At 64.9% G+C, this 24,679-nt stretch overlaps 2 protein-coding genes across 4 annotated transcripts; one reads left to right on the top strand and one right to left on the bottom strand.

The window, feature by feature from the left end:
* Window positions 1–93: 93 nt before the first annotated feature.
* GGA3 (golgi associated, gamma adaptin ear containing, ARF binding protein 3) lies at window positions 94–9,384 on the top strand. The gene is made up of 17 exons (XM_055129791.1): window positions 94–281; window positions 4,747–4,831; window positions 4,910–4,985; window positions 5,726–5,824; window positions 6,366–6,489; window positions 6,623–6,726; window positions 6,809–6,889; window positions 6,988–7,125; window positions 7,194–7,275; window positions 7,369–7,485; window positions 7,577–7,807; window positions 7,932–8,002; window positions 8,098–8,306; window positions 8,394–8,575; window positions 8,653–8,822; window positions 8,904–9,014; window positions 9,086–9,384. The coding sequence occupies exons 1-17, from the start codon at window positions 242–244 to the stop codon at window positions 9,194–9,196; spliced, it is 2,031 nt and encodes a 676-aa protein (XP_054985766.1). The 5' UTR covers window positions 94–241; the 3' UTR covers window positions 9,197–9,384.
* Window positions 9,385–10,298: 914 nt separating this feature from the next.
* NUP85 (nucleoporin 85) lies at window positions 10,299–22,745 on the bottom strand. 3 transcript variants are annotated; one of them, XM_055129794.1, is made up of 20 exons: window positions 22,608–22,652; window positions 20,240–20,333; window positions 19,909–20,129; window positions 19,359–19,538; window positions 19,197–19,267; window positions 18,585–18,628; window positions 18,294–18,363; window positions 17,161–17,282; window positions 16,009–16,143; window positions 15,809–15,931; window positions 15,592–15,723; window positions 15,376–15,482; window positions 14,262–14,345; window positions 14,113–14,178; window positions 13,882–14,033; window positions 12,215–12,332; window positions 12,032–12,132; window positions 11,224–11,375; window positions 11,042–11,143; window positions 10,299–10,481 (listed from the first exon to the last, which is right to left on the bottom strand). In XM_055129794.1, the coding sequence occupies exons 5-20, from the start codon at window positions 19,219–19,221 to the stop codon at window positions 10,380–10,382; spliced, it is 1,635 nt and encodes a 544-aa protein (XP_054985769.1). In that variant the 5' UTR covers window positions 19,222–19,267; window positions 19,359–19,538; window positions 19,909–20,129; window positions 20,240–20,333; window positions 22,608–22,652; the 3' UTR covers window positions 10,299–10,379. The 3 variants fall into 3 exon arrangements, with proteins under 3 accessions (XP_054985769.1, XP_054985767.1, XP_054985768.1); XM_055129792.1 differs by lacking the exon at window positions 19,359–19,538 and having other exon boundaries at window positions 19,909–20,068; window positions 22,608–22,745; XM_055129793.1 differs by lacking the exon at window positions 19,359–19,538.
* Window positions 22,746–24,679: the final 1,934 nt, after the last annotated feature.

Here is a 24,679-nt window from a genome sequence, read left to right as displayed (position 1 = left end):
CCCCCGGCCCCTGCCTCAGCGCAGCATCCTATGAGCCAGCGCGTTACGGGTCGCCCGCTCCGAGGTCCCAAAGGAAGCGCCCGAGGAGAGCAGCTGCGCTCCCGCCACCCGTCGCGGACGGGCGCGCCTCGGGGCGGCCGCTCGCTCTCGTCGCAGGCCCCCATGCAGGCCCCGCCCGGGCCGGGCTCGCGCGCGCTCTCGCGAGCGTTGAGGGCTCGGGGCCGGCCCGGGAGGCGGCAATATGGCGGAGGCGGAAGGGGAGAGCCTGGAGTCCTGGCTGAGTGAGTAGCCGCCGCCCGCGCCCCGCGCCCCGCGCCCCGCGCCCCGCGCCCAGACCCGCCTGCCCGCGCGCGCCCCGCCGCCCGCGAGCTCGGGGGCTGCCGGGAACGCATGCCCGCGCGCCCACCCGCAGGCCCCGGGGACCCCGCGCTCCAGAACGGCGCCCCGTGAATTCGGGGAGGGGGCTTCCCCCGGCAGGACGGCGGCGGGGGGAGCGGCCCGGAGGGGGCGCCCGCCCCGCGCAGACGCGCTCCCGCCGCGCCCTGCGCCCCACGCCCCGCGCGCCCGCCCGAGCATCCCTGGCGCCTCCCGGGCATCCAGGCCGCGCGCGGAGGGTTCGCGCCCTCGAGCGTCTGCAGGCCGGGGGTGGGGTGGGGGGCGCGCGCGGCTCCAGGCCCTGGACAGCGCCTCTCTCCCGAGCTGGGTCCCTCGGGCCCCGCCCCGCCGGGCGCCCTCCTTCCGCGGGGTGCCCCCGGGCTGCCAGGGCGAGCTCTGCACTTGCAGGAAGGTCCCCAGGGCTCCGGACTCGGCCCTGTATCAGCTGCCCGGCAGCCGGTCGCCGGGGCAGGGCGGCGTGACAGTCACCGCAGCCCTTGCCCGAGCCTCCCGGCAGGCACATCTGAGGATGCTCAGAGTGGCCGGGCGCGGTGGGCTAGCCCCTGGCTAGGGTGTGGAGTCGAGGGGTGTTCTGGGGAGCCCAGGGGGTGGGGACGGGGGTGGGGGACACTGGGAGGTACCTGGAAGACTGGTTTTCCCGGTGCCCGATTGCTGCTTTTTTTTTCTTAGCGGAGAGGGGCGGGCCCACACCGGTGGGCTCAGGGCTTACTCCTGACCCTGTGCTTAGGGGTCTCTCGAGGCACTGCTCAGGGAACCGTATGAGGTTATAGCGTGCCGGGTGCAAGGACCCTACCCACTGTACTCTCTCTCTGGCCCCTAGTCATTGCTTGCTCTTGGAGCAGGGAGTCCCTGCCTTGGGTTGCATCTGTCCGCTTGCATAGTTCTGAGGATGGAGTGACAGCGCAGTGGGGGCACCGATCCCGGTTAGTTTCCAGGGCTCTGTCGCCAGGATTGCAGGGGCTGGGCCAGTCCTGGGGAAGGTGAGGGGGTGGGTAGGGCAGAGCTTGGAGGGAGGCAGCTCGGCAGCCCTGTGTTCCCGGAGCAGCGGCTCTTTCCCCCTTTCTCTCCTCTCGTCTTTCTTTCTTTTTTTTTTTTTTTTTTTTGCTTTTTGGGTCACACCTGGCGATGCACAGGGGTTACTCCTGGCTCTGCACTCAGGAATCACCCCTGGCGGTGCTCGGGGAACCATATGGGATGCTGGGATTTGAACCCGGGTCGGCCGCGTGCAAGGCAAATGCCCTCCCCGCTGTGCTATCACTCCAGCCCTCCTCTCGCCTTTCTAAGTAAGTTTCAATAAACCATGTTTTCGGGGCTGGAGTAATAGCACAGCGGGGAGGGCATTTGCCTTGCACGTGGCCGACCCAGGTTCGATTCCCAGCATCCCATATGGTCCCCCGAGCACCGCCAGGGGTGATTCCTGAGTGCAGAGCCAGGAGTAACCCCTGTGCATCGCCAGGTGTGACCCAAAAAGCAAAAAAAAAAAAAAAAAACCATGTTGTCGCGTCACTAAAAATAAAGCAAAAAATGCAGATCCTGGGGGTGAAGAGATGTACAGGGCTGGGCTGAGGCACTTGCCTGTGGCCGTCCTAGGTCTGGCCCCGGCACCCCGTCTATCTCGAGTCTTCAGGACGGAAGACTCCCTGGAAGGGAGGCCCGGAGTGAGCCCTGGCAGAATTGGGTGTGGGGGAGGAGAGTGCCCCGTGGCATGGACAGTGCTGAGCGTGGACCCTGGCGGGTTCAATCCCCGGCCCCAGGTGTGACCCAGCTTACAAAGACATGATGCCCTAGCCCGGAGCAGGTTCTGGGGGAGCCTGGGTGCGGGGGTGGGGGAGGAGGCGAATTAGTGGGGGCCAGCCTTTGAGCCCCGCCTTGAGGCCGGAGGTGGCTGGAGAGAAGCCCAGGCCCACAGTGCTCGCCCCGAGGGCTCAGCCCACCTCCTGCTCCCCTGCACTGCGGGACCTGGCCGAGGGGACAGCAGAGCAGTGGCGGGTTCGAGCTTCCCGGGGCCCCACGGACACAGGCTCTGCCGGCAGGCGCGAGTGAGCACGCGTGGCGGGGGCGGGGGGGCTTGGCAGGGACACAGCCGCCTGGAGAAGGGAAGAAGGGAGGGGGGTCGGGGCGAAGGAGGGACCCGGGTGGCAGCGGCCTTTGCAGGGTGCCGCGTCCCCAGGCGATGGAGCATGCCGCCTCGAGGCGCGTCCTCGGCAGGGCCGGTGTGCACCTTCCGGAGCCGCGGTTGCTCTGCCCGCTCTCCGCGCCCCTGCCCTGGGGAGACTCGGGCCTTAGCACCGGGCCTCTCTCTGTCCTGGCCGCTTAGCAGGCTGGCTTGGGGACCCCCCTCCCCCAGTGCTCGGGGATCCCGCTGTGCTCAGGCGCCCCGGGGGCTGTCTAGGAGCAGCATGCGAGGCAGCACCCTACCCGCTACCCGCCGTCCTGTCGTGCCAGCGCCCGCCCAGGCTTGGCCTCCGCTGGCTTCTGACCCTGGCTCCGTACAGAGCCTGTCTCGGGTGCCCGAGTCCCTGGGACCAGCCCGTCATGCCAGGCCCGAGCAGGGCTGAGGTGAGAGCAGCGGCGGGAGCCCAGGGGAGGAGGCCGGCATGGGCACCAGGTTGCTGCGTGTGCTCAGGGTGGGCGGGGGAGCCCGGTGGTGGGGACTAGCCCCAGCGGTGGCTCCCGGGTGCCCGGGCTGGTGGCAGAGAAGAGCTGGGGCTGAAACCCGGAATCAGGCCACGCGCGGGCCGAGCGCCCCCTGCAGACCTGTGGCGGGAACGTCTGTCAGGTGAAAGAGGGGGGTGGCCTGGGGCCAGGCAAGCAGGGAGTGGAGGGGGGGTGTCTGCGGCTGAGGGGCGCTCGGGGCTCCCGTGGGCAGGGCGTGTGAGAGAGAGAGAGAGTGTGGGCACAGGGCGGGGGGCGGGTAGCACCTGTGTTTGACTCTGTCTTCCAAAGGACCCTGGGAAGACGCTTTCCCGGGTGTGCTGTGTGAGCACAGAGCTGGGGTGTGGGGGGCGCCTGCACTTGCCTCTCCTTGAAGAGGCTCTCCTTGCGGAGAGAGATGGAAGCCTTCTGCCACATGGGCAGGTGGGCCGGGGTACAGTGGGCTCTTGGTGGTGAGGGGCTGGGCGTTTGATCATTGTATGGCCGAGACTTAGGCTGGAAGCTTGTGACTGTTCTCACGGTGACCCAATTAAAAAAAAGAAAAACCTTTTCTCTGTGTGCATGTGTGAATGCGTGTGTGCATATGTGTGTGTGTGCGTGTGTGCGTGTGTTGTCAGAGTTGGGGTGTGGGGGTGCCTGCTCTCGCCGGGTGATGCCTTTGCTGCAGCGGGAGGTGGCCGACACCTTAAGCTGTGGCCGCCCCTTCCGTGTGCACGTGTGTCCGCAGCCCCCAGGCGCCCAGGGAGAACCAGGAGCTTCTCCAAAGATGGGGATGACTCAGCCGCAAGCACCTGACGGGTGTGAGGGCAGGTGCTGGGCTTTGCTCGGGAAGGAGCAGCCTGGGGGTCAGCGTGCTGGTCCCTGGCCTTGCAGTGGCAGGCTCCTGCCCTGCCTGGCATCTCCCAGGCGTCCGGCTCGTTCCAAGACTGACGTAGGTGCGGCTTCCCTTCCATGTGGCGTGAACGTAACGCCAGTTTCCCCCGGCCCCACCCTCTACTGCAGTGTCTCCTCACCCCGGGCGGGTGGCCCCGGCCTCGGCGGGCTGCTCCTGGCCGGGGTCAGGAAGGGACAGAGGCCATCAGCCTTGCATTTGTTTTCACTTTTCTTTAGTCTCTGTGTTTGGGCATCCAGCGGTGCTCAGGGCTTACTCCTGGCTCTGTGCTCAGAAATCACCCTTAGTGGTTCTCCGGGGGGCCGTACGGGGTGCCGGGAACCATCAGCCGCGTGCAAGGCACGCGCCCTCCCGCTGTCCTGCGCTGCCTCTCTGGCCCCCGCAAACAGTTCTGAGGGACATGGACCGTTTCTGTGGCGTGTGTGTCCGTGTGCGCCTGTGCACGGTTGGTTGTTTGGGGCCACACCTGGTGGTGTTCCGGGGCTCTCCCAGTGTATGCCCAGAGACCTGCAGTGCTGGGGCTGAAACTAGGCAACGTCTATCAGTAGACGGGAGTCAGAGCGAAGCCCCTCACCCTTGGGGCTGGGGCAATAGCACAGCGGGTAGGCCGTTCCTTTGCACGTGGCTGACTCGGGTTCGATGCCCGGCCTCCCATATGGCTCCCTGAGCACCAAAGGGAGTAACCCCCGAGCATCACTGGGTGTGGCCCCGTGAAGAGCAACAAAGAGCCAAGCCTTCCTCGTGCCGCCCACCCGCCCACGGCTCTGCTCGTAGTGACCCTGCCTCTTCCGGTCTGTGCCCAGATAAAGCCACCAACCCTTCCAACCGCCAGGAGGACTGGGAGTACATCATCGGCTTCTGCGACCAGATCAACACCGAGCTCGAAGGGTGAGTCCCGAGTCTCGGGGCGGGGGAGGCAGCGGGGGGTCGGCCGGCGGCGCCTCACGCGTCCCTGCTCGTCTGCAGGCCCCAGATCGCGGTGCGGCTGCTGGCCCACAAGATCCAGTCCCCGCAGGAGTGGGAGGCCGTGCAGGCGCTGACGGTAGGACGCGGGCTCGGCTGCGGGCCCCGAGCGGCCATGTCCCGTGACACACGCCGCTGACCACAGGGGGGGACCCCGGGTGGCAGAGGGGACACTGGGCCTGTCGTGTCACCTGGAACAAAGGCCTGGAGACCGCCAGGGCTGGCTCTGTCCTTCGGGACGCTGGCCCGGGCGAGGCCCCTGGGCTGGTGTGGGGCGGGAGAGCGCGCGGCGGTTCGGGTAGTTCCAAGGCCAGGGCCTCGTGTGTTCTCTCCCCGGGAGAGGCCGAGGGCATCGGCGCCCACACCCCGGGCTTGCTCCCGGCTCCCTCGGCAGAACCTGTGGGCCGCCCTGGCCAGGGCTGATCTCTGACCTTCCTCCTATCTGGGCTCGGGGATACAGTGCTGCCGAGCGGGGCTGGGTCCTGTCACTCTCCCCAGCCCCGTGCTCCCCAGCCCCATGGCTCCCTTGGCTCCGTGCTCCCCGGTCTCATGACTCCCATTAGCCCTGTGCTCCCCAACCCCATGGCTCCCTCAGCTCCGTGCTCCCTGGTCTCCTGACTCCCATCAGCCCTGTGCTCCCCAGCCCGGTGCTCCCCAGCCCCATGGCTCCCTCGGCTCCGTGCTCCCCGGTCTCGTGACTCCCCCCGGCCCCGTGCTCCTGGCCCCGTGCTCCCCAGCCCAGTGCTCCCTGGCCCCATGGCTCCCTCGGCTCCGTGCTCCCCGCCCCGTGCTCCCGGCCCATCGTGCCGCCCGCTGCAGGTGCTGGAGGCGTGCATGAAGAACTGCGGGAGGCGGTTTCATAACGAAGTGGGCAAATTCCGCTTCCTGAATGAGCTGATCAAGGTCGTGTCCCCGAAGGTCAGTGAACACCCCGTCACTTCCGGGGCCCCTTGGTGTTGTCCTGTCCCCTGTCCACCATCCAGCCAGAGCACTGCCCGCAAGCAACCGCCAGAACCGATTCTCCCTGTGTCCCGCGGCCGGGCCCGGCTGGAGCAGGGTCACCCCTCGGCCCCCTGCCTGCCCGTGACAGGCCCAGTGCAGAGGGACGGGCGTCCTTCTCCGGGCCAGAGCACGTGGCATCTGGCGGGTCAGGTGGGTGCAGGGCAGAGACGGACCCGGCCCGACACTGTTTGCCAGGCCCGGGGCCCTCCCCCACCGACCACCTGTCTCTTTGAGGTTTTTGGGTGTGGGGGGTTGGTTTCTCTTATTTTTCTTGTTTTTGAGCCACACCCAGCAGTGCTCAGGGCTTATTCCTGGTGCTGTGCTCGGGAGACCATCGTAAATCCAACCTGGTTTTCCCACTTGTGGCCAGCACCATCCCCTGGACTGTGGGGACCCCGTCCTCCCGGGCTCTGCCTTGGCCCCTGCTGACATGGCCACTCGCTTCCTTTGGTCCCAGTACCTGGGGGACAGGGTGTCAGAGAGAGTGAGGAACAAGGTCATCGAGCTGCTGTTCAGCTGGACGCTGGCCCTCCCTGAGGAATGCAAGATCAAGGACGCGTACCACATGCTGAGGAGACAGGGTGCGAGCGGTGTCCCCGTGGCGGCGGGGGGCAGGGCCGCCGTCCCTGGCTCCGTGGGGTCCTGCCGGTGGGGTGTGTGGGGGCAGGGCCGCTCAGGCGTCGGAGCCAGCCCTGCTGCCCTCTGCCCCTCCAGGCATCGTGCAGAGTGACCCTCCCATCCCCGTGGACCGCACGCTCATCCCCTCCCCACCGCCACGTCCCAAAAACCCCGTCTTTGACGACGAGGAGAAATCCAAGGTGAGCGGCTGGTGGGCTGCGGCTGCCCTGGGCCCCGCCCCGCCGGGCGCCTGTGCCCTCACCAGGCCTGTGTGTCCCCCAGCTGCTGGCCAGGCTGCTGAAGAGCAAGAACCCAGATGACCTGCAGGAGGCCAACAAGCTCATCAAGTCCATGGTGAAGGAGGTGAGTGGCTCGGGGGGCAGGGGGGCGCCTGGCTCTGCTCCCTCCGGGGGGCCGGGCGTGGCCACAGTTTGTCCCCTCCCCCCCTTGCGCCAGCGCAGGACGAGGCTCGGATCCAGAAGGTGACCCGGCGCCAGCACACGCTGGAGGAGGTGAACAACAACGCCAAGCTGCTGCACGAGATGCTGCTGCACTACAGCCGCGACGGCTCGTCCGAGGCCGACAAGGAGCTCATGAAGGTAGGGGGCCGCGGGGGCGCCCGGCCTGGGGGGCTCGGCCTGCTCTGACGTCTGCCCCGCGCCGGCAGGAGCTGTGCGACCGCTGTGAGAGCAAGAGGCGGGCGCTGTTCAAGCTGGCCAGCGAGACGGAGGACGACGACAGCAGCCTGGGTGAGCGGGAGGGGGCCGGAGAGCCCGAGCGGGGCTGCGCGGGGGGCGGCCGCAGACGTGTCACAGCGGCGAGAAGTCTCTCCTCTGCTCTAGGGGACATCCTGCAGGCCAGCGACAACCTGTCCCGCGTCATCAACTCCTACAAGGCGGTGGTGGAAGGACAGGTCCTCAATGGGGACACGACCACCTCCCTGGGGCCCGACTCCGAAGGTGTGTGCTCGGCTCCAGTGCTCTGGGCTGGGGGCAGCCCGCCCGCCCACGGCTCCCTTGGGCCTGACTCCCTGTCCCCTCCATCCCCCAGGGAACTGCTGCCTTGTCCAGGGCACGCTCATCGACCTTGCCGAGCCCGACACGCCGGACTGCTCCTCCCCGGGCCCGGCCCCCTCGCCCCCGGCCCCCGGCATCCCCATCCTCCCGCCGCCCCCCCAGGCCTCGGCGCCCACGCGCACCTGCATGTCCAGCCCAGCCGAGGCCCCCGCGGGGCCGCCCAGCGCCGGCCTCTCCCTGCTGGATGAGGAGCTGCTTTGCCTGGGTGTGTCCCGTGTTGGCCGTGGGGGGCCCCAGGGTGGGCGGCGTGTCCTGTTTCCTTTGCAGGCTGCTGGGGACGGTGGGGCCCATCTTGTCTCTGTGCTCACGGCGGGCCGCCTCTGTTCCAGGCCTCACCGACCCAGCCCCTTGCATCCCCCCCAGAGAGCCAGCTGCAAACGGCCAGTGGCCTGTGTTCCAGGTGGGGGCTCCGGCGACATCCCCGAAGCCCTTCCCCTGGGGAGGCCGGGCCAGAGCCCCCCGCAGACCCCCAAATCGCTCTTCTGTCCCCAACAGAGCAAACAGCCGGAGCTGGACTTCCTCAGCCCCAAGCCTGCTTCTTACAGCCCCCCCGCCCTGGCGCCCCTGTGCCCTGTGCCCACTGGCGGCCCGGCCCCCCACGCGGGCTCCTTGCTCCTGGCTGAGTGTCCGGCCCCCGGGCAGGCCGGCCCCAGCGCTGTGCCGCCGCCAGCAGCCCCCGGCCACCTCCTGGAGCCAGCCCCAGTGTAAGGAGCGGGGAGGGGGCGGGCTAGGCCGGGCAGAACTCCCGCCGCTGCCCCCACTCTGCCCTGACGCCTCTCCGTTGCCTGCAGGACCTCCGGCCTGGTGAAGCCCGCCACCTCCAGCTTCTTCCCCGGGGCGCCCCCAGTGAGGCCCCTGCTCCCCTTCCCCGCAGGGCCCAGCAGTCCCCTCTTCCCGGCCGAGGGAAGCCCCGCGAAGGGCCCCGAGCTCTCCCTGGCCAGCGTGCACGTCCCCCTGGAGTCCATCAGGCCCAGTAGGTGGAGGCGAGGGCGGGTGGGCTGCAGTCCGGCCCGGGGCGCTGCCTGCGGCTGCAGCCTGCCCTTCCCCCAGGCAGCGCGCTCCCCGTGACAGCCTACGACAAGAACGGCTTCCGAATCCTCCTGCACTTCGCCAAGGAGAGCCCGCCAGGCCGGCCCGACGTGCTGGTGGTGGTGGTGTCCATGCTGAACACGGCCCCTCTGCCTGTCAAGGCCATCGTGCTGCAGGCCGCGGTGCCCAAGGTGCCCGGGGCCCCGGCTGGACGGTGGGTCTGGGTGCATCTCGGCCCCCACGTGTCCCCCTAACCACCTCTCCCTCTCTAGTCCATGAAGGTGAAGCTGCAGCCGCCCTCGGGGACCGAGCTGGCCCCCTTCAGCCCCGCGCAGCCGCCGGCGGCCATCACGCAGGTCATGCTGCTGGCCAATCCCCTCAAGGTGAGCTCCGGCGGGCCCGGGCCGGGGGGCCGAGCACAAGAGGCCGCTCACCCACTGCCCTCTGTCCACAGGAGAAGGCCAGGCTGCGGTACAGGCTGACCTTTGCCCTGGGGGAGCAGCTGCACACGGAGGTGGGCGAGGTGGACCAGTTCCCGCCTGTTGAGCAGTGGGGGAACCTCTGAGCCCCGGGCCGTGGCCGGAAGCTTCCTCTAAGCCCCGGGGCGCCGAGCAGGTGCTCAGGGATCTTCTGAGCCGGTGCTTGCGGCTCGCTGGGGAATGGGGGCGGCGGGCAGCTGCTAGGCGTCTCCGTGCCCCTTAAAGGACCTGACTTGATCTACCTGTGTGACTTGAAGCGGCCACACGCCCTGGGTGGCCCTGGGTGGGCGCAGCCCCGGGCCCCACACTGCACCGGGCTGATGCGGGAGCCGCGGCAAGGGAATGGGCCCCCGCCCAGCACTGCCCCGCGCCCCTGCTCCCCCCAGGGAGGTGGGTGAGGCCCGTGCTGGTCCCTGGCGGTGGCAGGGTGTGTCCTGTGGACGTGGTAGGAGGCAGGGCCTGCTGTTACAGATGACTTGGTTATGGCAGCTGGACCAGAGGCGGCTGAGTGGCAGAGCCACTACTCCAGAAGCAGTGCTCTGCTGCGTTCTGAGGCGCGCGCCTCCTGCCGCGGGGACAGTCCACCCCGTCACTACCTCTCGCTTGGCATGAAATACGTTCCTGTCCCATCCTGTCCCGTGGCCGATGGGCCAGCTCAGGCACTAGGCCGGAGTTCCTCCCTGCCGCAGGCCCCAGCTGTCCCCAGCTCGCAGTCCTGCTGGGTCTGGAGGCGGTGAGACCCGGGGCCATGCTCCAAGGAGCCACCAGACCCTGCTGCTGCTGAGGCTGGGCTGCAGTGACCCCGCCGAGCTCCAGGCCCCGCCCTTTGCAGGAGGCCACCCCAGGGGACTGAGAGCAGGTTCCACTGCCCGGAAAGACAAACCACAGGAGTCTTTCCAGCCCTTAGGAAAAGGTCCCGCTGCAGCCTCCCTTGGGGCTGGGGTTGTAGGTGGAAACTGCCTTCCCCAAGCGCTGGACGGTGTGTGGGTGACCCCACGGCCATGCTGGGTCTCTGCTGCATGACTAATAAAACCGTTTTCACTCTCCTTGGGCTCCTGGAGGTGCCGCTGACCCCAGGGAGTTCCCAGATGTCTAAGTGGGGGTGCCAGGGTCAGGGTCTGAGCAGGAGTGACCTGAGGTGAAATGCAGTTCCTAGACCCTAGCTGGCTCTAAGAATTTGCTCTTACAGTTGGAAAAGAAAATATTTATTATTTTATATACACTGCCTTACAAATCCGCCATGGGGGAGCAGCTCCAGGCAGGCTGACCTCAGGAGCCTTCCGACGAGCCTTCCTTTATAATTGCTCGGGCAAGGTTCCGTGCCAGGGCAAGTCTCAGCATCTCCACCTTGGTGGTCTCTATGTCGTCATCCTAAAGCAAGACAGCCGGCATGAGGGCAGCAGAAGCCTTCGTGGTTTTCAAAGTCAGAAGGGGGAAAGCAAGCAGTCTTCTGGGGTGGGGGAATGATGGTCTCAGCCGGCGGGGGGCGGGGAGTGGGCCATGGACCCACCCCACCAGAGCCACATGCCTCCTCAGCGCTCTCAGGGAGGGCCTGGAGCGCCAGCACGGGGGTTGGGGGTGGAGGGGGGGGGGAGTAGCCCCAAACCAGAACTACTGATGGTCGCTGCCAGTGACGGGAACACTAGAGGAAGCGGGACTGTGAGGGCAGAGTCCTGAGGGGAAAGACAGGAAGACAGAAGCCCCTCACGTCCTCAGTGCTCTGTCGGCTCTAACAGGGTCGGCAAGGGAGGGAAGGGGCCGAGAGTTGGTGACAGCATGGCAGGGAGCAAGAGGCCCACCCGGGGCCCACCCCCACCAGGCACCACCAGCACAGCGTCTGCCTGACAGCTGGGCCCCATGCGGTCCCCCACGCCCCTCAGGAGTGAGCCCGAGAGCAGCGCGCGTGGCCCACCCCCAGGAACCGCACGGACCTGCAGCGGCCCGAGCCCGGGCTCCCCGCGCACCGGCGCCTCCAGCGTCAGGTCCTCCAGGCACCGCATCAGCTCGTACGTCTGCTCGGCCGAGAAGATCACCTAGGACAGGCGGGCGGTGAGGCGGGGGCCGCGGTGCCCCCCACGCCCCCAGCTCCAGGGGCCCTACGCCTTGTCGGCACCTGCTGCTGCTCCAGGAGGGGCAGGGCGTCCGTGAGGAGCGTCATCCAGAAGGACCGCGGGGCGATCTGCGACGTCATGAGCGACAGGAGCAGAGACGCGGCGTCGCCGAAACGCTTCTCCCCGTACACACGGTGGAACTCGCGGTACTTCCCTGGTGAGGAGAGGGAGCAGTGCTCGCCTCCCGCCTCCCAGCTCGCCTAGCCCCGCAGGTGAAGGGGCAGCCCCACGGCTGAGTGGGTGCGGACAGCGAAGGGACCCCACCCAGCTCAACGCTGCGAGAACACAGTGATCCCGGCGAGCCGGGCGGCTACCGGAGCAAGGGGAACCGCCTGCCAAGGACCACCCCGCAGGCCATCCTCCCAGCCAGAGTGAACCCCACAAACCAGGGGGCAGAGCCACGGCTCCAAGACCTCAGCCACATTCCTGCCCCTGACACAGAACCTGAATCTAATGACAAAACGGGCTGGAGCACTGTGCAGTGGGTAGGGTCAGCCAGGCTGGGTCCCTGGCACCCATTAGGAGTGAGTCCTAAGCACCACCGGGTGTGGCCAAACACAGAAGGAAAAGAACTGACTTTTCGATCTTTCCCGAAGACCCTCACAAACGCCCTATCAAAGGGGGCACGCATGACCATCTCTTGTTCCTCGTTGCGAGAGACTGAAGTTTGAAATCACTGGATGGAAATTGTGTTGCTAAAACTCTGCAGAGTGCCGCTTACGGGTCTGGACTCTGGACTTTGCAGGACACTGGGCAGGTCTGGACAGGTCATGCCGAGGGCACATGCTCGGCCCCGGCGGGGACACTCACCCAGGAACGTCAGCCGGTCACTGAGCATCATGGCGGGGCCCAGGTTGTCAATGAGATCCAGATCCGAGAAGCAGCCGCGCTCGCAGTAATCCCTGAGGAACCTGTAGGCCCGGGATCGGAGATCACGTCAGCCGTCCCAGGGTCGCCACTGCAGGCCCGAAAGGCAGCCCCAGCCGGACGCACCTGTCGGACACGAGCGTGGCAAAGGCGGCGTCCTTGGCGCGGATGCTCCAGGAGAGCGCGGAGCCCAGGCGGTTGTTGCGGACGGCCTTCATGGCCAGGATCTTGCAGATGCTGCGCACTGCCGGGACACGGACAGACAGACACCCCCGGCCGCTTAGCTGGGCAGGCTGGCGGGACTTCCAGCGCCCCCCGCCTACCCCGGTGCTCCGAACCCCTTGTCCTCCACATGTGGGACGCCAGTCTGAGAGAAGAGCCCGAACACGCCAGTGCCCCTGGGGAATGAACCTGGGCCAGGCAGGCTCTGCGCGGGAGCCCTGGGGCCCATCCCCAGCGCCGCTCCCCCGCGTGCAAACTACGGCTCAAGACCCCTAGACAAGAACCAAGAAAGACATGGCTTGGTTTGTCGGGCCAGTGTGACAGTGCAGTGCAGTGAGTAGGGCACCTGCCCTGCACACGGTTGCCCAGGTTCGATCCCTGGCTTCCCATATGGCTCCCCAAGCACCGCCAGGAGTAACCCTGAGCACTGAGCCAGGAGTAACCCTTGAGTATCGCTAAATGAGGTAACAAAACACAATTTAGGTTTTTTTCTTCTTTTTTGGGGGGCCACACTTGGTGATGCTCAAGGGTTACTCTTGGCTCTGCACTCAGGAATCACTCCTGGCAGTGCTCAGGGGACCATATGGGATGCTGGGAATCGAACCTAGGTCAGCCGCGTACAAGGCAAACGCCCTCCCTGCTGTGCCATCACTCCAGCCCCACAATTTTAGATTTCTGTCCCCTGACAATGAGGGGCCACCCACTGCTCTCGACACTTCCGCAATAGCCTCAGGCTCTCAGGTGACCGCGAGGCTGACCCCAGGCCTGGCCTCGGGCAGTACGGAAGACAGGAACTTTCCAGAGACGCGCGAGGGGCCAGATGCGCAGCAGGGCAGGCTGGCAGCGCTTGCCCAGCAGGTGGCAAACCCCAAGTTGATCCCCGAGCACAGCCAGGTAGGACACACCCCTCCACACACACCTCCCTGAAAGGAGAACGGAATGAAAGCACGGGGCTGGAGCGAGCACTGAAGGAGGGGCCCAGCACCCAGGCCTGAGAGCAGAGCCAGGAGCGCGGCTTGGCACAACACAAACACCCAGAAGAAAACAGAACTTAAAAGTCAGAAATGGGGGGCTGGAGCGATAGCACAGCGGGGAGGGCGTTTGCCTTGCACGCGGCCAACCTGGGTTCGATCCCCGGCATCCCATAAGGTCCCCCAAGCACCGCCAGGAGTAATTCCTGAGTGCAGAGCCAGGAGTAACCCCTGAGCATGGCCAGGTGTGACCCAAAAAGCAAAAAAAAAAAAAAAAGAAACAGGGCCGGAGCGACAGCACAGTGGGGAGGACGCTGGCCTTGCATGCTGCTGGCCCGGGCCCAATGGCCGGCATCGCATGGGGTCCCTGAGCACGGCCAGGCATAAACCCCGATTATGACCCGGTGTGACCCAAAACACCGAAAGCAAACGCCTCACAGGGCCCAGGACACGCTCTCTGGACTGGAGTCTGGGCCGAGGCCTGGCAGCACGAGGTCCCCGCCCACACCAGGCCCACAGGATGGGACCCGCCACAGGGCTACACACGGGGGTGGGGGGGCCAGGGCTGTGCCTGCAGGGCACGCGGGGCGGCCGACTCACCCTGCTCCGTCATCTGCCGCTGCTCGCACACCCGCAGCACCTTGAGCGCCTTCTGCTCCGTGCTCAGCGGGATCCGCTCGATGTGCAGCTCCAGCGAGGCGCGGCCCAGCTCGGGGCAGTGGTCGAAGTAATCCACCCCCAGCTGCCAGAGGCTGCAGAGGCGCGGGCCGTGAGGGCCGCCCCGGACCCCAGACCCGCCCGCGCCCCCCGCACCCGCAGGCCGGGCCCTACCTGTGGTGAGCGAACAGCCCGGACGCGTACTCCAGCAGCAGGAACTCCCGCATGTTGGACCCGAAACTGAGCACAGCACACGTGACACACGCGTGAGACACGTGAGACACCCGCCTGCCCCGTCCCCGCCCCACCGGCACGGCACATACTAGAGGTTGTGTGACTGCAGGAGCTTGCAGTGGTCCAGCAGGTCAGTCAGGTGCGCCACGAACCACCAATTGCTGAGGGCGATGCTGCGGGGGGAGGGGGAGGCTGAGGCAGGGCCCAGCGGGGGGCCGTGGGGGCCCAGGGCCCCGGGACTCTGCACGGCCGGTAAGTCGGCGGGACAGTCTGTACCCCTCGCGTCCGTCCTGAGGGAGGACCAGGGAGCCCCACACGGGAAACGGCCTCAGGGTTCCAAGGCGCCCCAGAGGCGCAACGCACAGCCGCACTGCGGCCTGGGCTGGGAAAGGGACGATAGCCATGAGCAGAGTGGCCACCGGCTCTGCCCTCCGCCGGGGGGCCGTGGTGGACGCGGGTCTCCACAAACAGCGGTCACTGCAGGCAGGCCGGAAGCCGAGTGTGGACACGCCGACACTCCACGTGTGCAGTGCAATCAGGTGACGAGACCAACCAGGGGCGCTCGGGCTCACCTCCCGGCTTCCCGCTCCGGGCTGCAGGGGGCACTGCAGAGGCACCAGGAGTGGCTGTCGCCTGCCCCCTCCCCCATGTGCCCGACAAAGGAGTCCGGCCTGTAGGAGCGTGGCCCCTCAGCAGGCCTGCAGGAACCAGCCCGCTGAGCTCCTAGGCCCGGCTGGCCTGTGCGCTCGCACGGTGAGGGTGAGGGGTGCCCATTCAGATCCCACTTCAAGGGCATTACTGGGGCACTCAGGAACCGGAGCCCTCACTGGCCCCCTGCCATCCCAGACGCCAGACCTGCAGCCCGCCCCATGACACGCCCGCCTTCTCTCCCACGCCAGAGGCTTCCCGGGCCGGCTTCCCCATCAGCAGAACCCCAGCTCCAAACGCCCCCGCGGGCAGAATTCAGCCCGCTCTGCCCGCCGGTCCTCCCTGAGGACGGCTGGGGGCGACGGAGCGGGCCGGTCCTCAGACTCGGGGGAACCAAGGCAGCCTGCGGGAAGCAAGTGGCAGGACGGGTCTGCTGAGGCCCAATCAGCGCTTAGAGTTCCGGCAGATGCTGCCGGCTGCTGGGCCACCGAGATGGGCTTCCCGTGTCTCCTCCAGCCCCCAGGCCCGGGGCCCCGCGGGAGGGGCGGGGCCTACCTGCACTCCTTGATCACCTGGTGGATGTCGAACTCGAAGGCCGCCAGCAAGATGTTGTCCAGGGCCTCTGGGCTGCTGTCTCCGCCCAGGAAGAGATCAAAGCTAGACTGCGAGAGGGGCAGCCCCCTCAGTCCCTGGAGAGGCCAGGCTCCCGGGGGCTCCAGGGGAAGCCAGGGCCCAGCCGGGCACCCCGCCCGCCAACGGTGCGCAGCTCACCTGGGCGTAGAAGTGCAGGTCGCTGGGCTTGACCGTGGGGTGGGAGTAGAGGAGGCGGGTGACCAGGAAGTGGTACCAGGAGCTGAGCAGCTCCCTCTGCCCCAGCAGGGCCTCCTCGTCCCCCAGCATGATCTGCAGGGGAGGCGGGGCGAAGCTGACACCCCGCCCGCCGCCCGCCCCTGCCGCCCGCGCCCCCTCCCACCGGCACCCCCCTCACCTTGCAGAGCGTCTCCAGCGGGGGGCTGGCGGCGAACGTGCCGTCCTGGAGGCGGCGCTCACACTGCTCGCGCCAGTGCTGCCACTTGAGCTCCAGCTCGGTGAGGGTCTGCGTGCTGCCCGGCTGCGGGGACACGGCCCTGAGCTCGGCCGCCCCCGCGCACGCGCCCCGCCCCGCCCACCCGGCCCACGCCCACATACGCTCAGGATGGGCATCGTCCTCATCAGCTCCCCCAGGAGGCGGCACATGCCCGCGGAGGCGGGGGTGGCATCGGCCTCCTTGGAGAGCATCTGGCGGGCCTCGTCCAGGCGGCCCTGGAGCACGAGCGTGGTCACCTGCAAGGACGCCCAGACAGGCTGTTCCCGGGCCAGAGCCTCCCGCCCCGCCCCCGCGCTCCCCCCTGCAGAGGCCTGGAGGCAGCCCCTGGGCCCAGAGCGCCCACGTGCGGCACAGCCAGGGGTCACGCCCAGGGGGCTCCAGTGAACACAGGGTGCCGGAAGGTCCCTGAGGCTCCCGTGGGCGGATGGCCGGGCCCCTCTGAGCCGCCTTCCTGGCCGGCAGCAGCCTCTCAACCATGTGCCGAAAGTCTGCAGGTCACCAAGAACTTGTTCGCTTGTTTGTTTGTTTTTTTTTTGGGGGGGGGGGCAGACAGTGGTGATGCTCAGGGGTTACTCCTGGCTCTGCACGCAGGAATTACTCCTGGAGGCGCACCACACAGATGCCAGGGACCGAACCTGGCTGGGCCGTGTCCAAGGCACACGCCCTCCCCGCTGGCCCTCCCGCTGGGCCCCACAGGTCTGCTCTGCTCGGCAGCCACCCTGGGTGGTGGTTCCAGCCCCGGGATGGAGCTCATTGCCTCACACCCGTTTTTTGTTTTCTGGGCCACACCCAGCGGTGCTCAGGGCTTACTCACGCACTTAGGAGCTACTCCTGGCAGCGCTCAGGGGACCATATGGGATCCGTCCCTGCTGTGCTCCCTCCAGCCCCGCCTCGTGCTTCTAAGGCGGCGTCAGCCACCCGGCCGGCTCCTGCCTCCTGAACCAAGTGTATTCGATGCACCAATGCTTTTTCTTTGGTTCACAATGTGGTGCTCAGGGCTTACTCCTGGCTCAGTGCTCATGGGTGCACGTGGGGTGCTGGGGAATCCAGGTTGGACGTCTGCAAGGCAAGCGCCCTGCCCACTGTCCTATCTCCTGGACCCCCATCAAATCAGCTTCTGACTCTTCACGTCTCGCCTGACCCTCAGACACCACGTCGCCTTGACGCCGGGCGGCCACGCAGCACGCCTGTCTCCCCCGCGCCCCGGGCACACCCCCAGGGACAAGAGACTGAGGGAGCGGCAGGGCCCTTACCAAGTCCCAGAAGCGCTCGTGCTTGCTTGGAGCCTCGCTGCCCAGCACGTCGGCCAGCAAAGTGTCCACCTCGCACACGTGCAGCCGGACCCAGTCCAGGAGGTGCAGGAGGAGGGACCCCGCTGGGAAGGGGCACACGCGTCACACAGGCCTCGGCAACCCCTGCAGCGGACACCCCCCCAGAGGCAGCAGGCGGGGAGCGACGGCGCTAGAAGAGGCCGGGCCCCGTGTCTGCCCGGCGGCCGGGGAGTCCCGGTCAGCATCCCGGGACTCGGCCTCCCCACGCCAGACTCTCGGGGTATCTACGGCCTGCGCCTGGCGTCACACACAGCACCCCTGGCATGGCTGAGGGACCATCTGCGACGCGCAGGATCAAATGGGTCAGTGGCACCCCGGGATGACCCTCCCAGCCTCCCAACACGTCTCGACTGCACAGTGCTCGACAGCGGAGTCACAGCGAGAGCCTCAGGGACCGTGACCGAGAGGGTGCGAGCATGTGAGAGCAGGATCGGACCCAGCTGAGGAGCAGAGGCCGCACAGCCCAGACCGGCCCAGCCAACTGGAGGCCAGATCAGGAGGCCAAACCTCACCCCTGTCACCGCCCCATCTGCAGTGAGGCCGCCTCGCCCAGGCCTGTCCCTGTCACAGACTAAACCAGAGCCCTCGCCTCCCCCAGGTCTGAGAGCCCCTGCCGGCAGCACGGGCCACGGGCCACTGGGAAAGAGCCTTGTGTGCAGCTCCGGCCTTTGATGCGGCCTCCCTTGCCCGACTTCCCTGGGGCTGGCAGTGGGGAGAGGGATGGTCCCACAGGGAGGCTGCGCGCTGTGTGCCAGGCAGAGAGCTCGCCACCCACGCTGGGACCCACTGCACCAGGCTGGGACTTGCTTTGGAAAGGGCAGAAAATGTCTTTTCCTGTTTCTCTGGGGGGGACCCTGTGTTGTCTGGGGCCACACCAGGCCGTGCGCCGGGCCCACTCCTAGTGGGATGCCAGGGATCGAACCCTGGATGGACTATCGCTCGGTCCCCACCCCATTTCCCACGCCGCAGCCCACAGGCGTCTGTGGGTGTTCTTGAGGCTCTCCCGTGGCGAGAGCGGCCAGCGGCCACCTCCCGACAGCGGCACTCCGGCTTACCTGGGGCGACCTCAATAAAGAGAATCTCGCACAGATTCCAGATGAGCTCCATGGCCGACAAAACGGAGACCTGGCAAGGGAAGGGGACCGAGTCAGACAGCCCGGCACCGCCCGCTCGCGGGCCCAGGAGCAGGACGCCTGGACTCAGGGTCACTTCTTAGCTCAGTGGAGATGAAGGAGCCCGAAGGCGGAGCTTCCCCCGAGGAAGACTTGGACATCCCCAACGGTGGCAAAGCCACCCTGACACAGTGACCTGAGTGGAGTGATCAAGGTACCTCCCACAGCCCTTACCTGAGAGCTGAACTGGCGGCCACTGGCGGGGTCTTTGGCAGCAGCTAACAAAAGACAGAGCATCAAGTGAGCAATGGAGCCTCACAGTTGAAGGTCTGTGCTTCGTGCCTCTGTCTCTCCAAACACCACCCATGTGGGGCTGGAGAGACAGCACAGCAGGGGAGAAGCCAGCTTATGTCAGGATTACATGAGGTAAACAAGAGTATTTCGTTTCTGGGGGGCGTTTTAGGCCATACCCAGCAATGCTCGGGTTATTCCTGGAGGTGCTCGGTGGACCATGAGATTCTGGGGATGGAATCTGGGTCTGTCACATGCACAGAATGCGCCCTACCCACTGCACTCTCGCTCCGGCCCCGCAAGGAAGAGTTCTGAACTGGAATGTCTATCAAATATTTCAACCACTACCACGAAAATAAATTCTCATTCGCAGGAGTCATAAGCTAGTACAGCAGGTATTTGCCTTGCACATGGCTGATCTGGGTTCAATTCCCAGCACTCTGTATGGTCCCCTGAGCCCACCAGGAGTGATTCCTGAGCGCAGAGCCTGGAATGAGTCCTGAGCACTGCAGGGTGTGGCTCTTAAACCAAAACCTTAATAGATAAAAGCCTTACTTGCAACCTGGTGCATTTCCTCCATGCATGCTCTTATGACGGATCGGTAGTTCTTACTCACTCGCACCAACCTATGGAGAGAGAAATGATTTCTAAATCTGGGATATCTCGCAGGAAGACAAAGGGAGACAGAATCTGATGGACAGAGGTGAAGGTGCTGACCTGGCATGCGGTCAACCAAGTTCAAGGCCTGGCAGCACCCGGGGTCAGCCAAGAGCATGAAGCCAGGAATAGTTCCCGAGCACTATGTGTGTCCACAACTGGGTTGGCAAAAGGCGACACCATTTGGACCCCGTTACACACGGTCAAGATTTAGGTCCAGATAAAAAACTTCCCCTGAAACTTCTCCAGCAAAGAAAAACAAAACAAAACATGATTGATAGGCTACCCCGACACACAAGAGCTGCCATCCACCCTCAGACGGAACGGACGTTCCTACACTTCCTCCCTCCACAAAGACGGCAGGGGACGGATTAAGGAATGTTCTAGACATTCTACGAACAGGGATGTCGTGCGGAGACAAAGCACTGAACCATCCTGTCGACACGGTGGGGCCAAGTCTGGCTGGGGCGGCCCGAGTCGCCCCGTGCCCGGCCAGAACCTCCCTGCTGCGCTGCTGCTCCGGCCCAGAGGGCGGACTGAAGCCAGAGCCCCTCTGATTCCCGCACCAGGAGGCCTTTCCCGGGGCCTCGGACACCGGGCAGTTGCTTACTGGGCTTTCCTGGATTTTCCGGTCAGTTCATCTTCAATCCTCTGGAGGCCCACAAAAATTCCATGGGATTCGTTGAAGAGTTTTCTCAAGATCTGAGAGTAAATCTCGACATCCTTCCGGACGATGTAGATGAAAGGACACCCAGGCAACGGCGACTTTTCTGAAGTAAAGAAGGAGGCGTCATCCCCATCACACCCAGAAGGAAAGCCAGTCCTAGGGGCCTAGGGGACAGCACAGCGGGCAGGACACCTGCCTTGGACAGAACCAGGTCTGGGGCGGGGGCGGGAGGAAAGGCCAGCGTGTCCAGGGGAGCAACAGAAAAGTGACCAACCTTTTCTCCTGAAGGAGGTTTCACACACCAGCATCTCTCCGGGCCCCCAGTCGAAACATATTTGATTCTTCTTGGAATTCACGCCAGGAATTAACTAAGTAAGTAAACAACAGAGCACAGTACTTAGTCCTATACTAAGTTCCACCCCGGGTCGAGAAATTCTTGCACCTTTCCAGTATGCTTTTCTATTTTTTTTTAAAAAAACAGAAGGTCGGGGGCTGGAGCGATAGCACAGTGGGTAGGGCGTTTGCCTTGCATGCGGCCGACCCAGGTTCAATTCCCAGGATCCCATATGGTCCCCTGAGCACTGCCAGGAGTAATTCCTGAGCGCAGAGCCAAGAGTAACCCCTGTGCATCGCCAGGTGTGACCCAAAAAAGCAAAAACAAAACAAAACCAAAAAAAACCAGAAGCTGTTACTACCACGACAGGCTTTGCTCGAGGCATAACCATCTCACACCAAAGACCCCTCACGGTCAGTGCTAGTCTGTGAAGACAACTGTGTGCTGACATTAAACCCAGTCTTCAGGTCCCGAATGAGTATTATTTTGGGGCCACACCCAGCGGTGCTCAGGGATCACATCTGGCCGAAGGACCTTATGGGGTGCTGGCGATCCCAGCTGGGTCAGCTGAGTGCAAGGTGAGTGTGCTGCGCACTGCACTATCACTCCAGTCCCTTTCTCCAGTGCTCGGGCCACACCACGGGGCTCCTTCCTGATTACCTGGGTCAGTCACAAGCAGACAAGTGCACCTACTACCAGCTGTACTAGCTCTCCCGCCCGAAGTTTCTTTTTGCTTTTTGGGTCACTCCCGGCGATGCACAAGGGTCAGTCCTGGCTCATGCATTCAGGAATAACTCCTGGCAGTGTTCGGGGGGGCCATATGGGATGCTGGGAATCAAACCCAGGTCGCCCGTGTGCAAGGCAAACGCCCTACCCGCTGTGCTAGCGCTCCAGCCCCAAGTTTCTTTTTAAAAATCTCAGTAAGCGGGGACTGGAGTGATAGCACAGCGGGTAGGGCGTTTGCCTTGCACGCGGCCAACCCGGGCTCGATTCCCAGCATCCCATATGGTCCCCCGAGCACCGCCAGGAGTGATTCCTGAGTCCATGAGCCAGGAATAACCCCTGTGCATTGCCGGGTGTGACCCAAAAACCAAAAAAAAAAAAAAAATCTCAGTAAGGGCCGTACCCCACAGCGCTGCGGAGATAGGGAGGGGGAACAGAAGGAATATACTCTTGGGTATACCTAAGAGGTCAACCTAAAGCCCAGCGAAAGCAAGGCACGTGCTCTACCACCCGGAAATGTGCTCTCTCATCACTGACCCGGAAAGAGTTTTGCTAAATGCTTCAACCCTAGCTGCCAGTCTGAGGGGGCTGGAAAGATAGAATGGGGGGGGGATATTGGAGCGACAGCACAGCACAGCGAGTAGGGCGTTTGCCTTGCACGCGGCCAACCCAAGTTCAATTCCCAGCATCCCATACAGTTCCAGAGCACTGCCGGGAGTAATTCCTGAGTGCAGAGCCAGGAGTAACCCCTGAGCATCGCCGGGTGTGGCACAAAAAGCTTTAAAAAAAAATAGGGGGTAGGGCACTTACATTGCACAAGGCTAACCTGAGTTGATTCTGGGCACCCCATAAGGTTCCTCAAGGCTTGGCATGCAAACGACCAGGATTCAATCACTTTCCACCATACACGGTTCCCTGAGCCCCACCAGAAGCGATGCCAAAGCAGAGCCAGGAGTGACCCCCAAAACAAACAAGCAAACAAAAGGGGGGCATGGAGGTGGTTGGTGGGCAGAGCGAACGCCCCAGGTTGCATTCCCGGCACCCACTGTCCCCCAGCAGTGCTGCGGCCGCACCGTAACAGTGGCTTGCAAGTAGCCTTTAAATACCACCAGATGCGGTCCCCAAACAGAAAACCAAGAACAGTCTCGGGAAAGAACTCTTTGGGGGTGTGGAAGGGGGCGGGGCAGGACGGAGACAGATCAAAGCATTACCGCAGGTGCTGCACGCGATAAGACCGGGGCGACCCCCAACACTGCGTGGCCTCTGCAGCGCCCCTCCGCGCGCCCCCCAAGACCGCAAAGGACCAGTGTTAGGGACACCCCGAGCCGACCGAAGGGGGCCGCGCCGTGCCGACTTAACCGGCGGCGGGAGGAGAGCCGCGTGCGCCCCGGAAAGGAGGGCGGGGCGGCAGGAGCCCCCGGTGCGGGGTCCTGGGCTCACGGGGGTGCAGCGCGCAGCAGCGTCCGCGCGCGCCGGGCACGGGCACCTCGTCCCGCCCAGCCCGCCCGGGAGCCGAGGGGTCGGAGCGGCCGGCGGCGACGCGGCGGGGACCCCTCGCCCCGGGAGCCCTCCGGGGCGCGCTCACCGTGACCGCGGGCTCGCCGTCCAGCTCCTCCATCGCGCCGCGCCGCACGGCCGGGAGCCCGCGAGCCGCCCCAGCCGCGCCTCGAGCCTCCCGCCCCGGCGCCGCGGCGGGCGAGGGCCCCGCCGGGCGGCCCCGCCACTGCCCGCAGGCCCCGCGCGCGCACGCACGGCGGCCGCGGCCCCCCTCCGCCACGCTCCGCTGCGGCGTCCCGGCGCGAGTCTCTCCCGCCTGCCTGCGGCCGGAGAAACCACGTCCGGGGCCGCCCGTCCGGGAAAGTCGCCCCGCGCCCGGTCAGGCGCCGCCGCGGACAGCCCCGCGCCGGGCCTGGGAAAGGCCCCCGGAGACGGCGGGAGCGGCGCGGCGCGTGCGCGGACCCGGGCGCGCCGGCCGGGCCGGGCTGGGGGCGTGGCCTCGCCGCCGCGGCTCCCGCGCGGTCCTCGCCGCTTCCTGGTGTCCAGGTGGGCGTCCTCCAAGCGCGGCACCCTGGGCCGCCAGCCCCCCGCATCCCCGGGCTTGTATGCACGGGCGGACCCCCACGCCCACCCCTGCGTAGGACCGGCGAAGGGCAGTGTGGATGCCCGGAACGCGCTGTGAAACAGACCCCGCCGCGCGCGCGCCGCGGGTTTGATCCTCCCGGGACGAGCGGGTGCAAAGGCGCGGGGGCCGCGCCTGACCGGAGAATCCCGGGCCCCCGGGAAGCTCGGCAGTGCTGCAGGCACGGGCAGGAGTTACTGGTTTGCCCAAGTGTCAGCTTCACAGACATCCGCGCCGGTGGCGAGAGCGGAGCCCGGCGGACCGTGTCCAATACGCAACGTTGAGATCTAACCGACCGTGATCGATTGGGAAGTCTTAGGGGACCGGGGCGGTGGCACAGCGCGGAGGGCGTTTGTCTTGCGCGTGACCCTCCCGGGCTCGCTCTCCGACACCCCCAGATCCCGCCAACCCTGAGCGCAGAGCCAGGAGTAAACCCTGAACAAAAGAGTAGTTTTAGGGAAAGTCTAAAAACCTAAGCTCTTCCCTTATGTGGAAAATAAATTTGACCAGGAAACTAAAGTTAGTTACTCAGTGGGGGATGCCTGTTCCCTGAAATTACTGGGTTGGTTTTTCGTTTGTTTTTCTTTCTTTTTTTTTGTTTTTTTTTGGGTCACACCCGGCGATGCACAGGGGTCACTCCTGGCTCTGCACTCAGGAATTACACCTGGCGGTGCTCAGGGGACCATATGGGATGCTGGGAATCCAACCGGGGTCGGCCGCGTGCAAGGCAAACGCCCTACCCGCTGTGCTATTGCTCCAGCCCCACCGTCTAACTTTTTAAAAGCGGTTCATGACTGGATCATACCTCCAAAAATTTCAGCCCTTTTTTCTTTCTTTTTTCTTTCTTTTCTCTTTTTTTTGGCTGTGTGGGGTGGACGCAGAAACTGCTGCTTGGTGTTCTAAGGGCTCTCGGGACCTGCCCTGATCAGAGATCCTGTATGCAGAGCAGGAGGTCCTGCCCATGAAATGATTTTCAATGAGCTCTTTGAATTGGTGGAAATGAGATGGGCTGGGTAGAAAAAACTTGTCACCAAATACTTTGTTCTGAGGCACAAATTGTTAAAAACCCAGAAGAAAGCAACGGAGACAAAATAGAGGGGTTCAGGCGCTTGCCTTCGGGGCTGCAACCCCAGCACTCCACAAGGAGCCTGCAGCCCCTCCAGGAGTATCCCTGAGCACTGCTGGGTGAGCCCTAAAGCAAAACCAAACTATGGACCCTACTTTTATGCTCTGAGCCCACCAAGATTGATCCCTGACCATAAAGCCAGGACGAAGCCCTGGGCACCAATTGGTGTGGTGCCAGGGATAAAATACAGAAGGAAAACTAGCAAACAGTGCTTTTTTTTTTCATAGATGAGCCCTTTCTTTCCTCCTAGCCCCTCCCTCGATCTTCCAAGGAAAGGATTTAAGTGAAGTCATTTATACGTCCTTGTTTGTTTACCGATTTTCATTTGGGGGGCAGGCACAACTAAAAGCTCGGGATCAGATGGTGGCAGCCTGGACCACAGCAAGGAAGATGAGATCAGCCCTTTGAACCA

This window comes from Sorex araneus, chromosome 3 (genome assembly GCF_027595985.1).
Source record: "Sorex araneus isolate mSorAra2 chromosome 3, mSorAra2.pri, whole genome shotgun sequence".
Classification (NCBI taxonomy): domain Eukaryota; kingdom Metazoa; phylum Chordata; class Mammalia; order Eulipotyphla; family Soricidae; genus Sorex; species Sorex araneus.
Note: the sequence above shows the minus strand (reverse complement) of the source record. Positions and strands in the feature narration are given on the sequence as shown.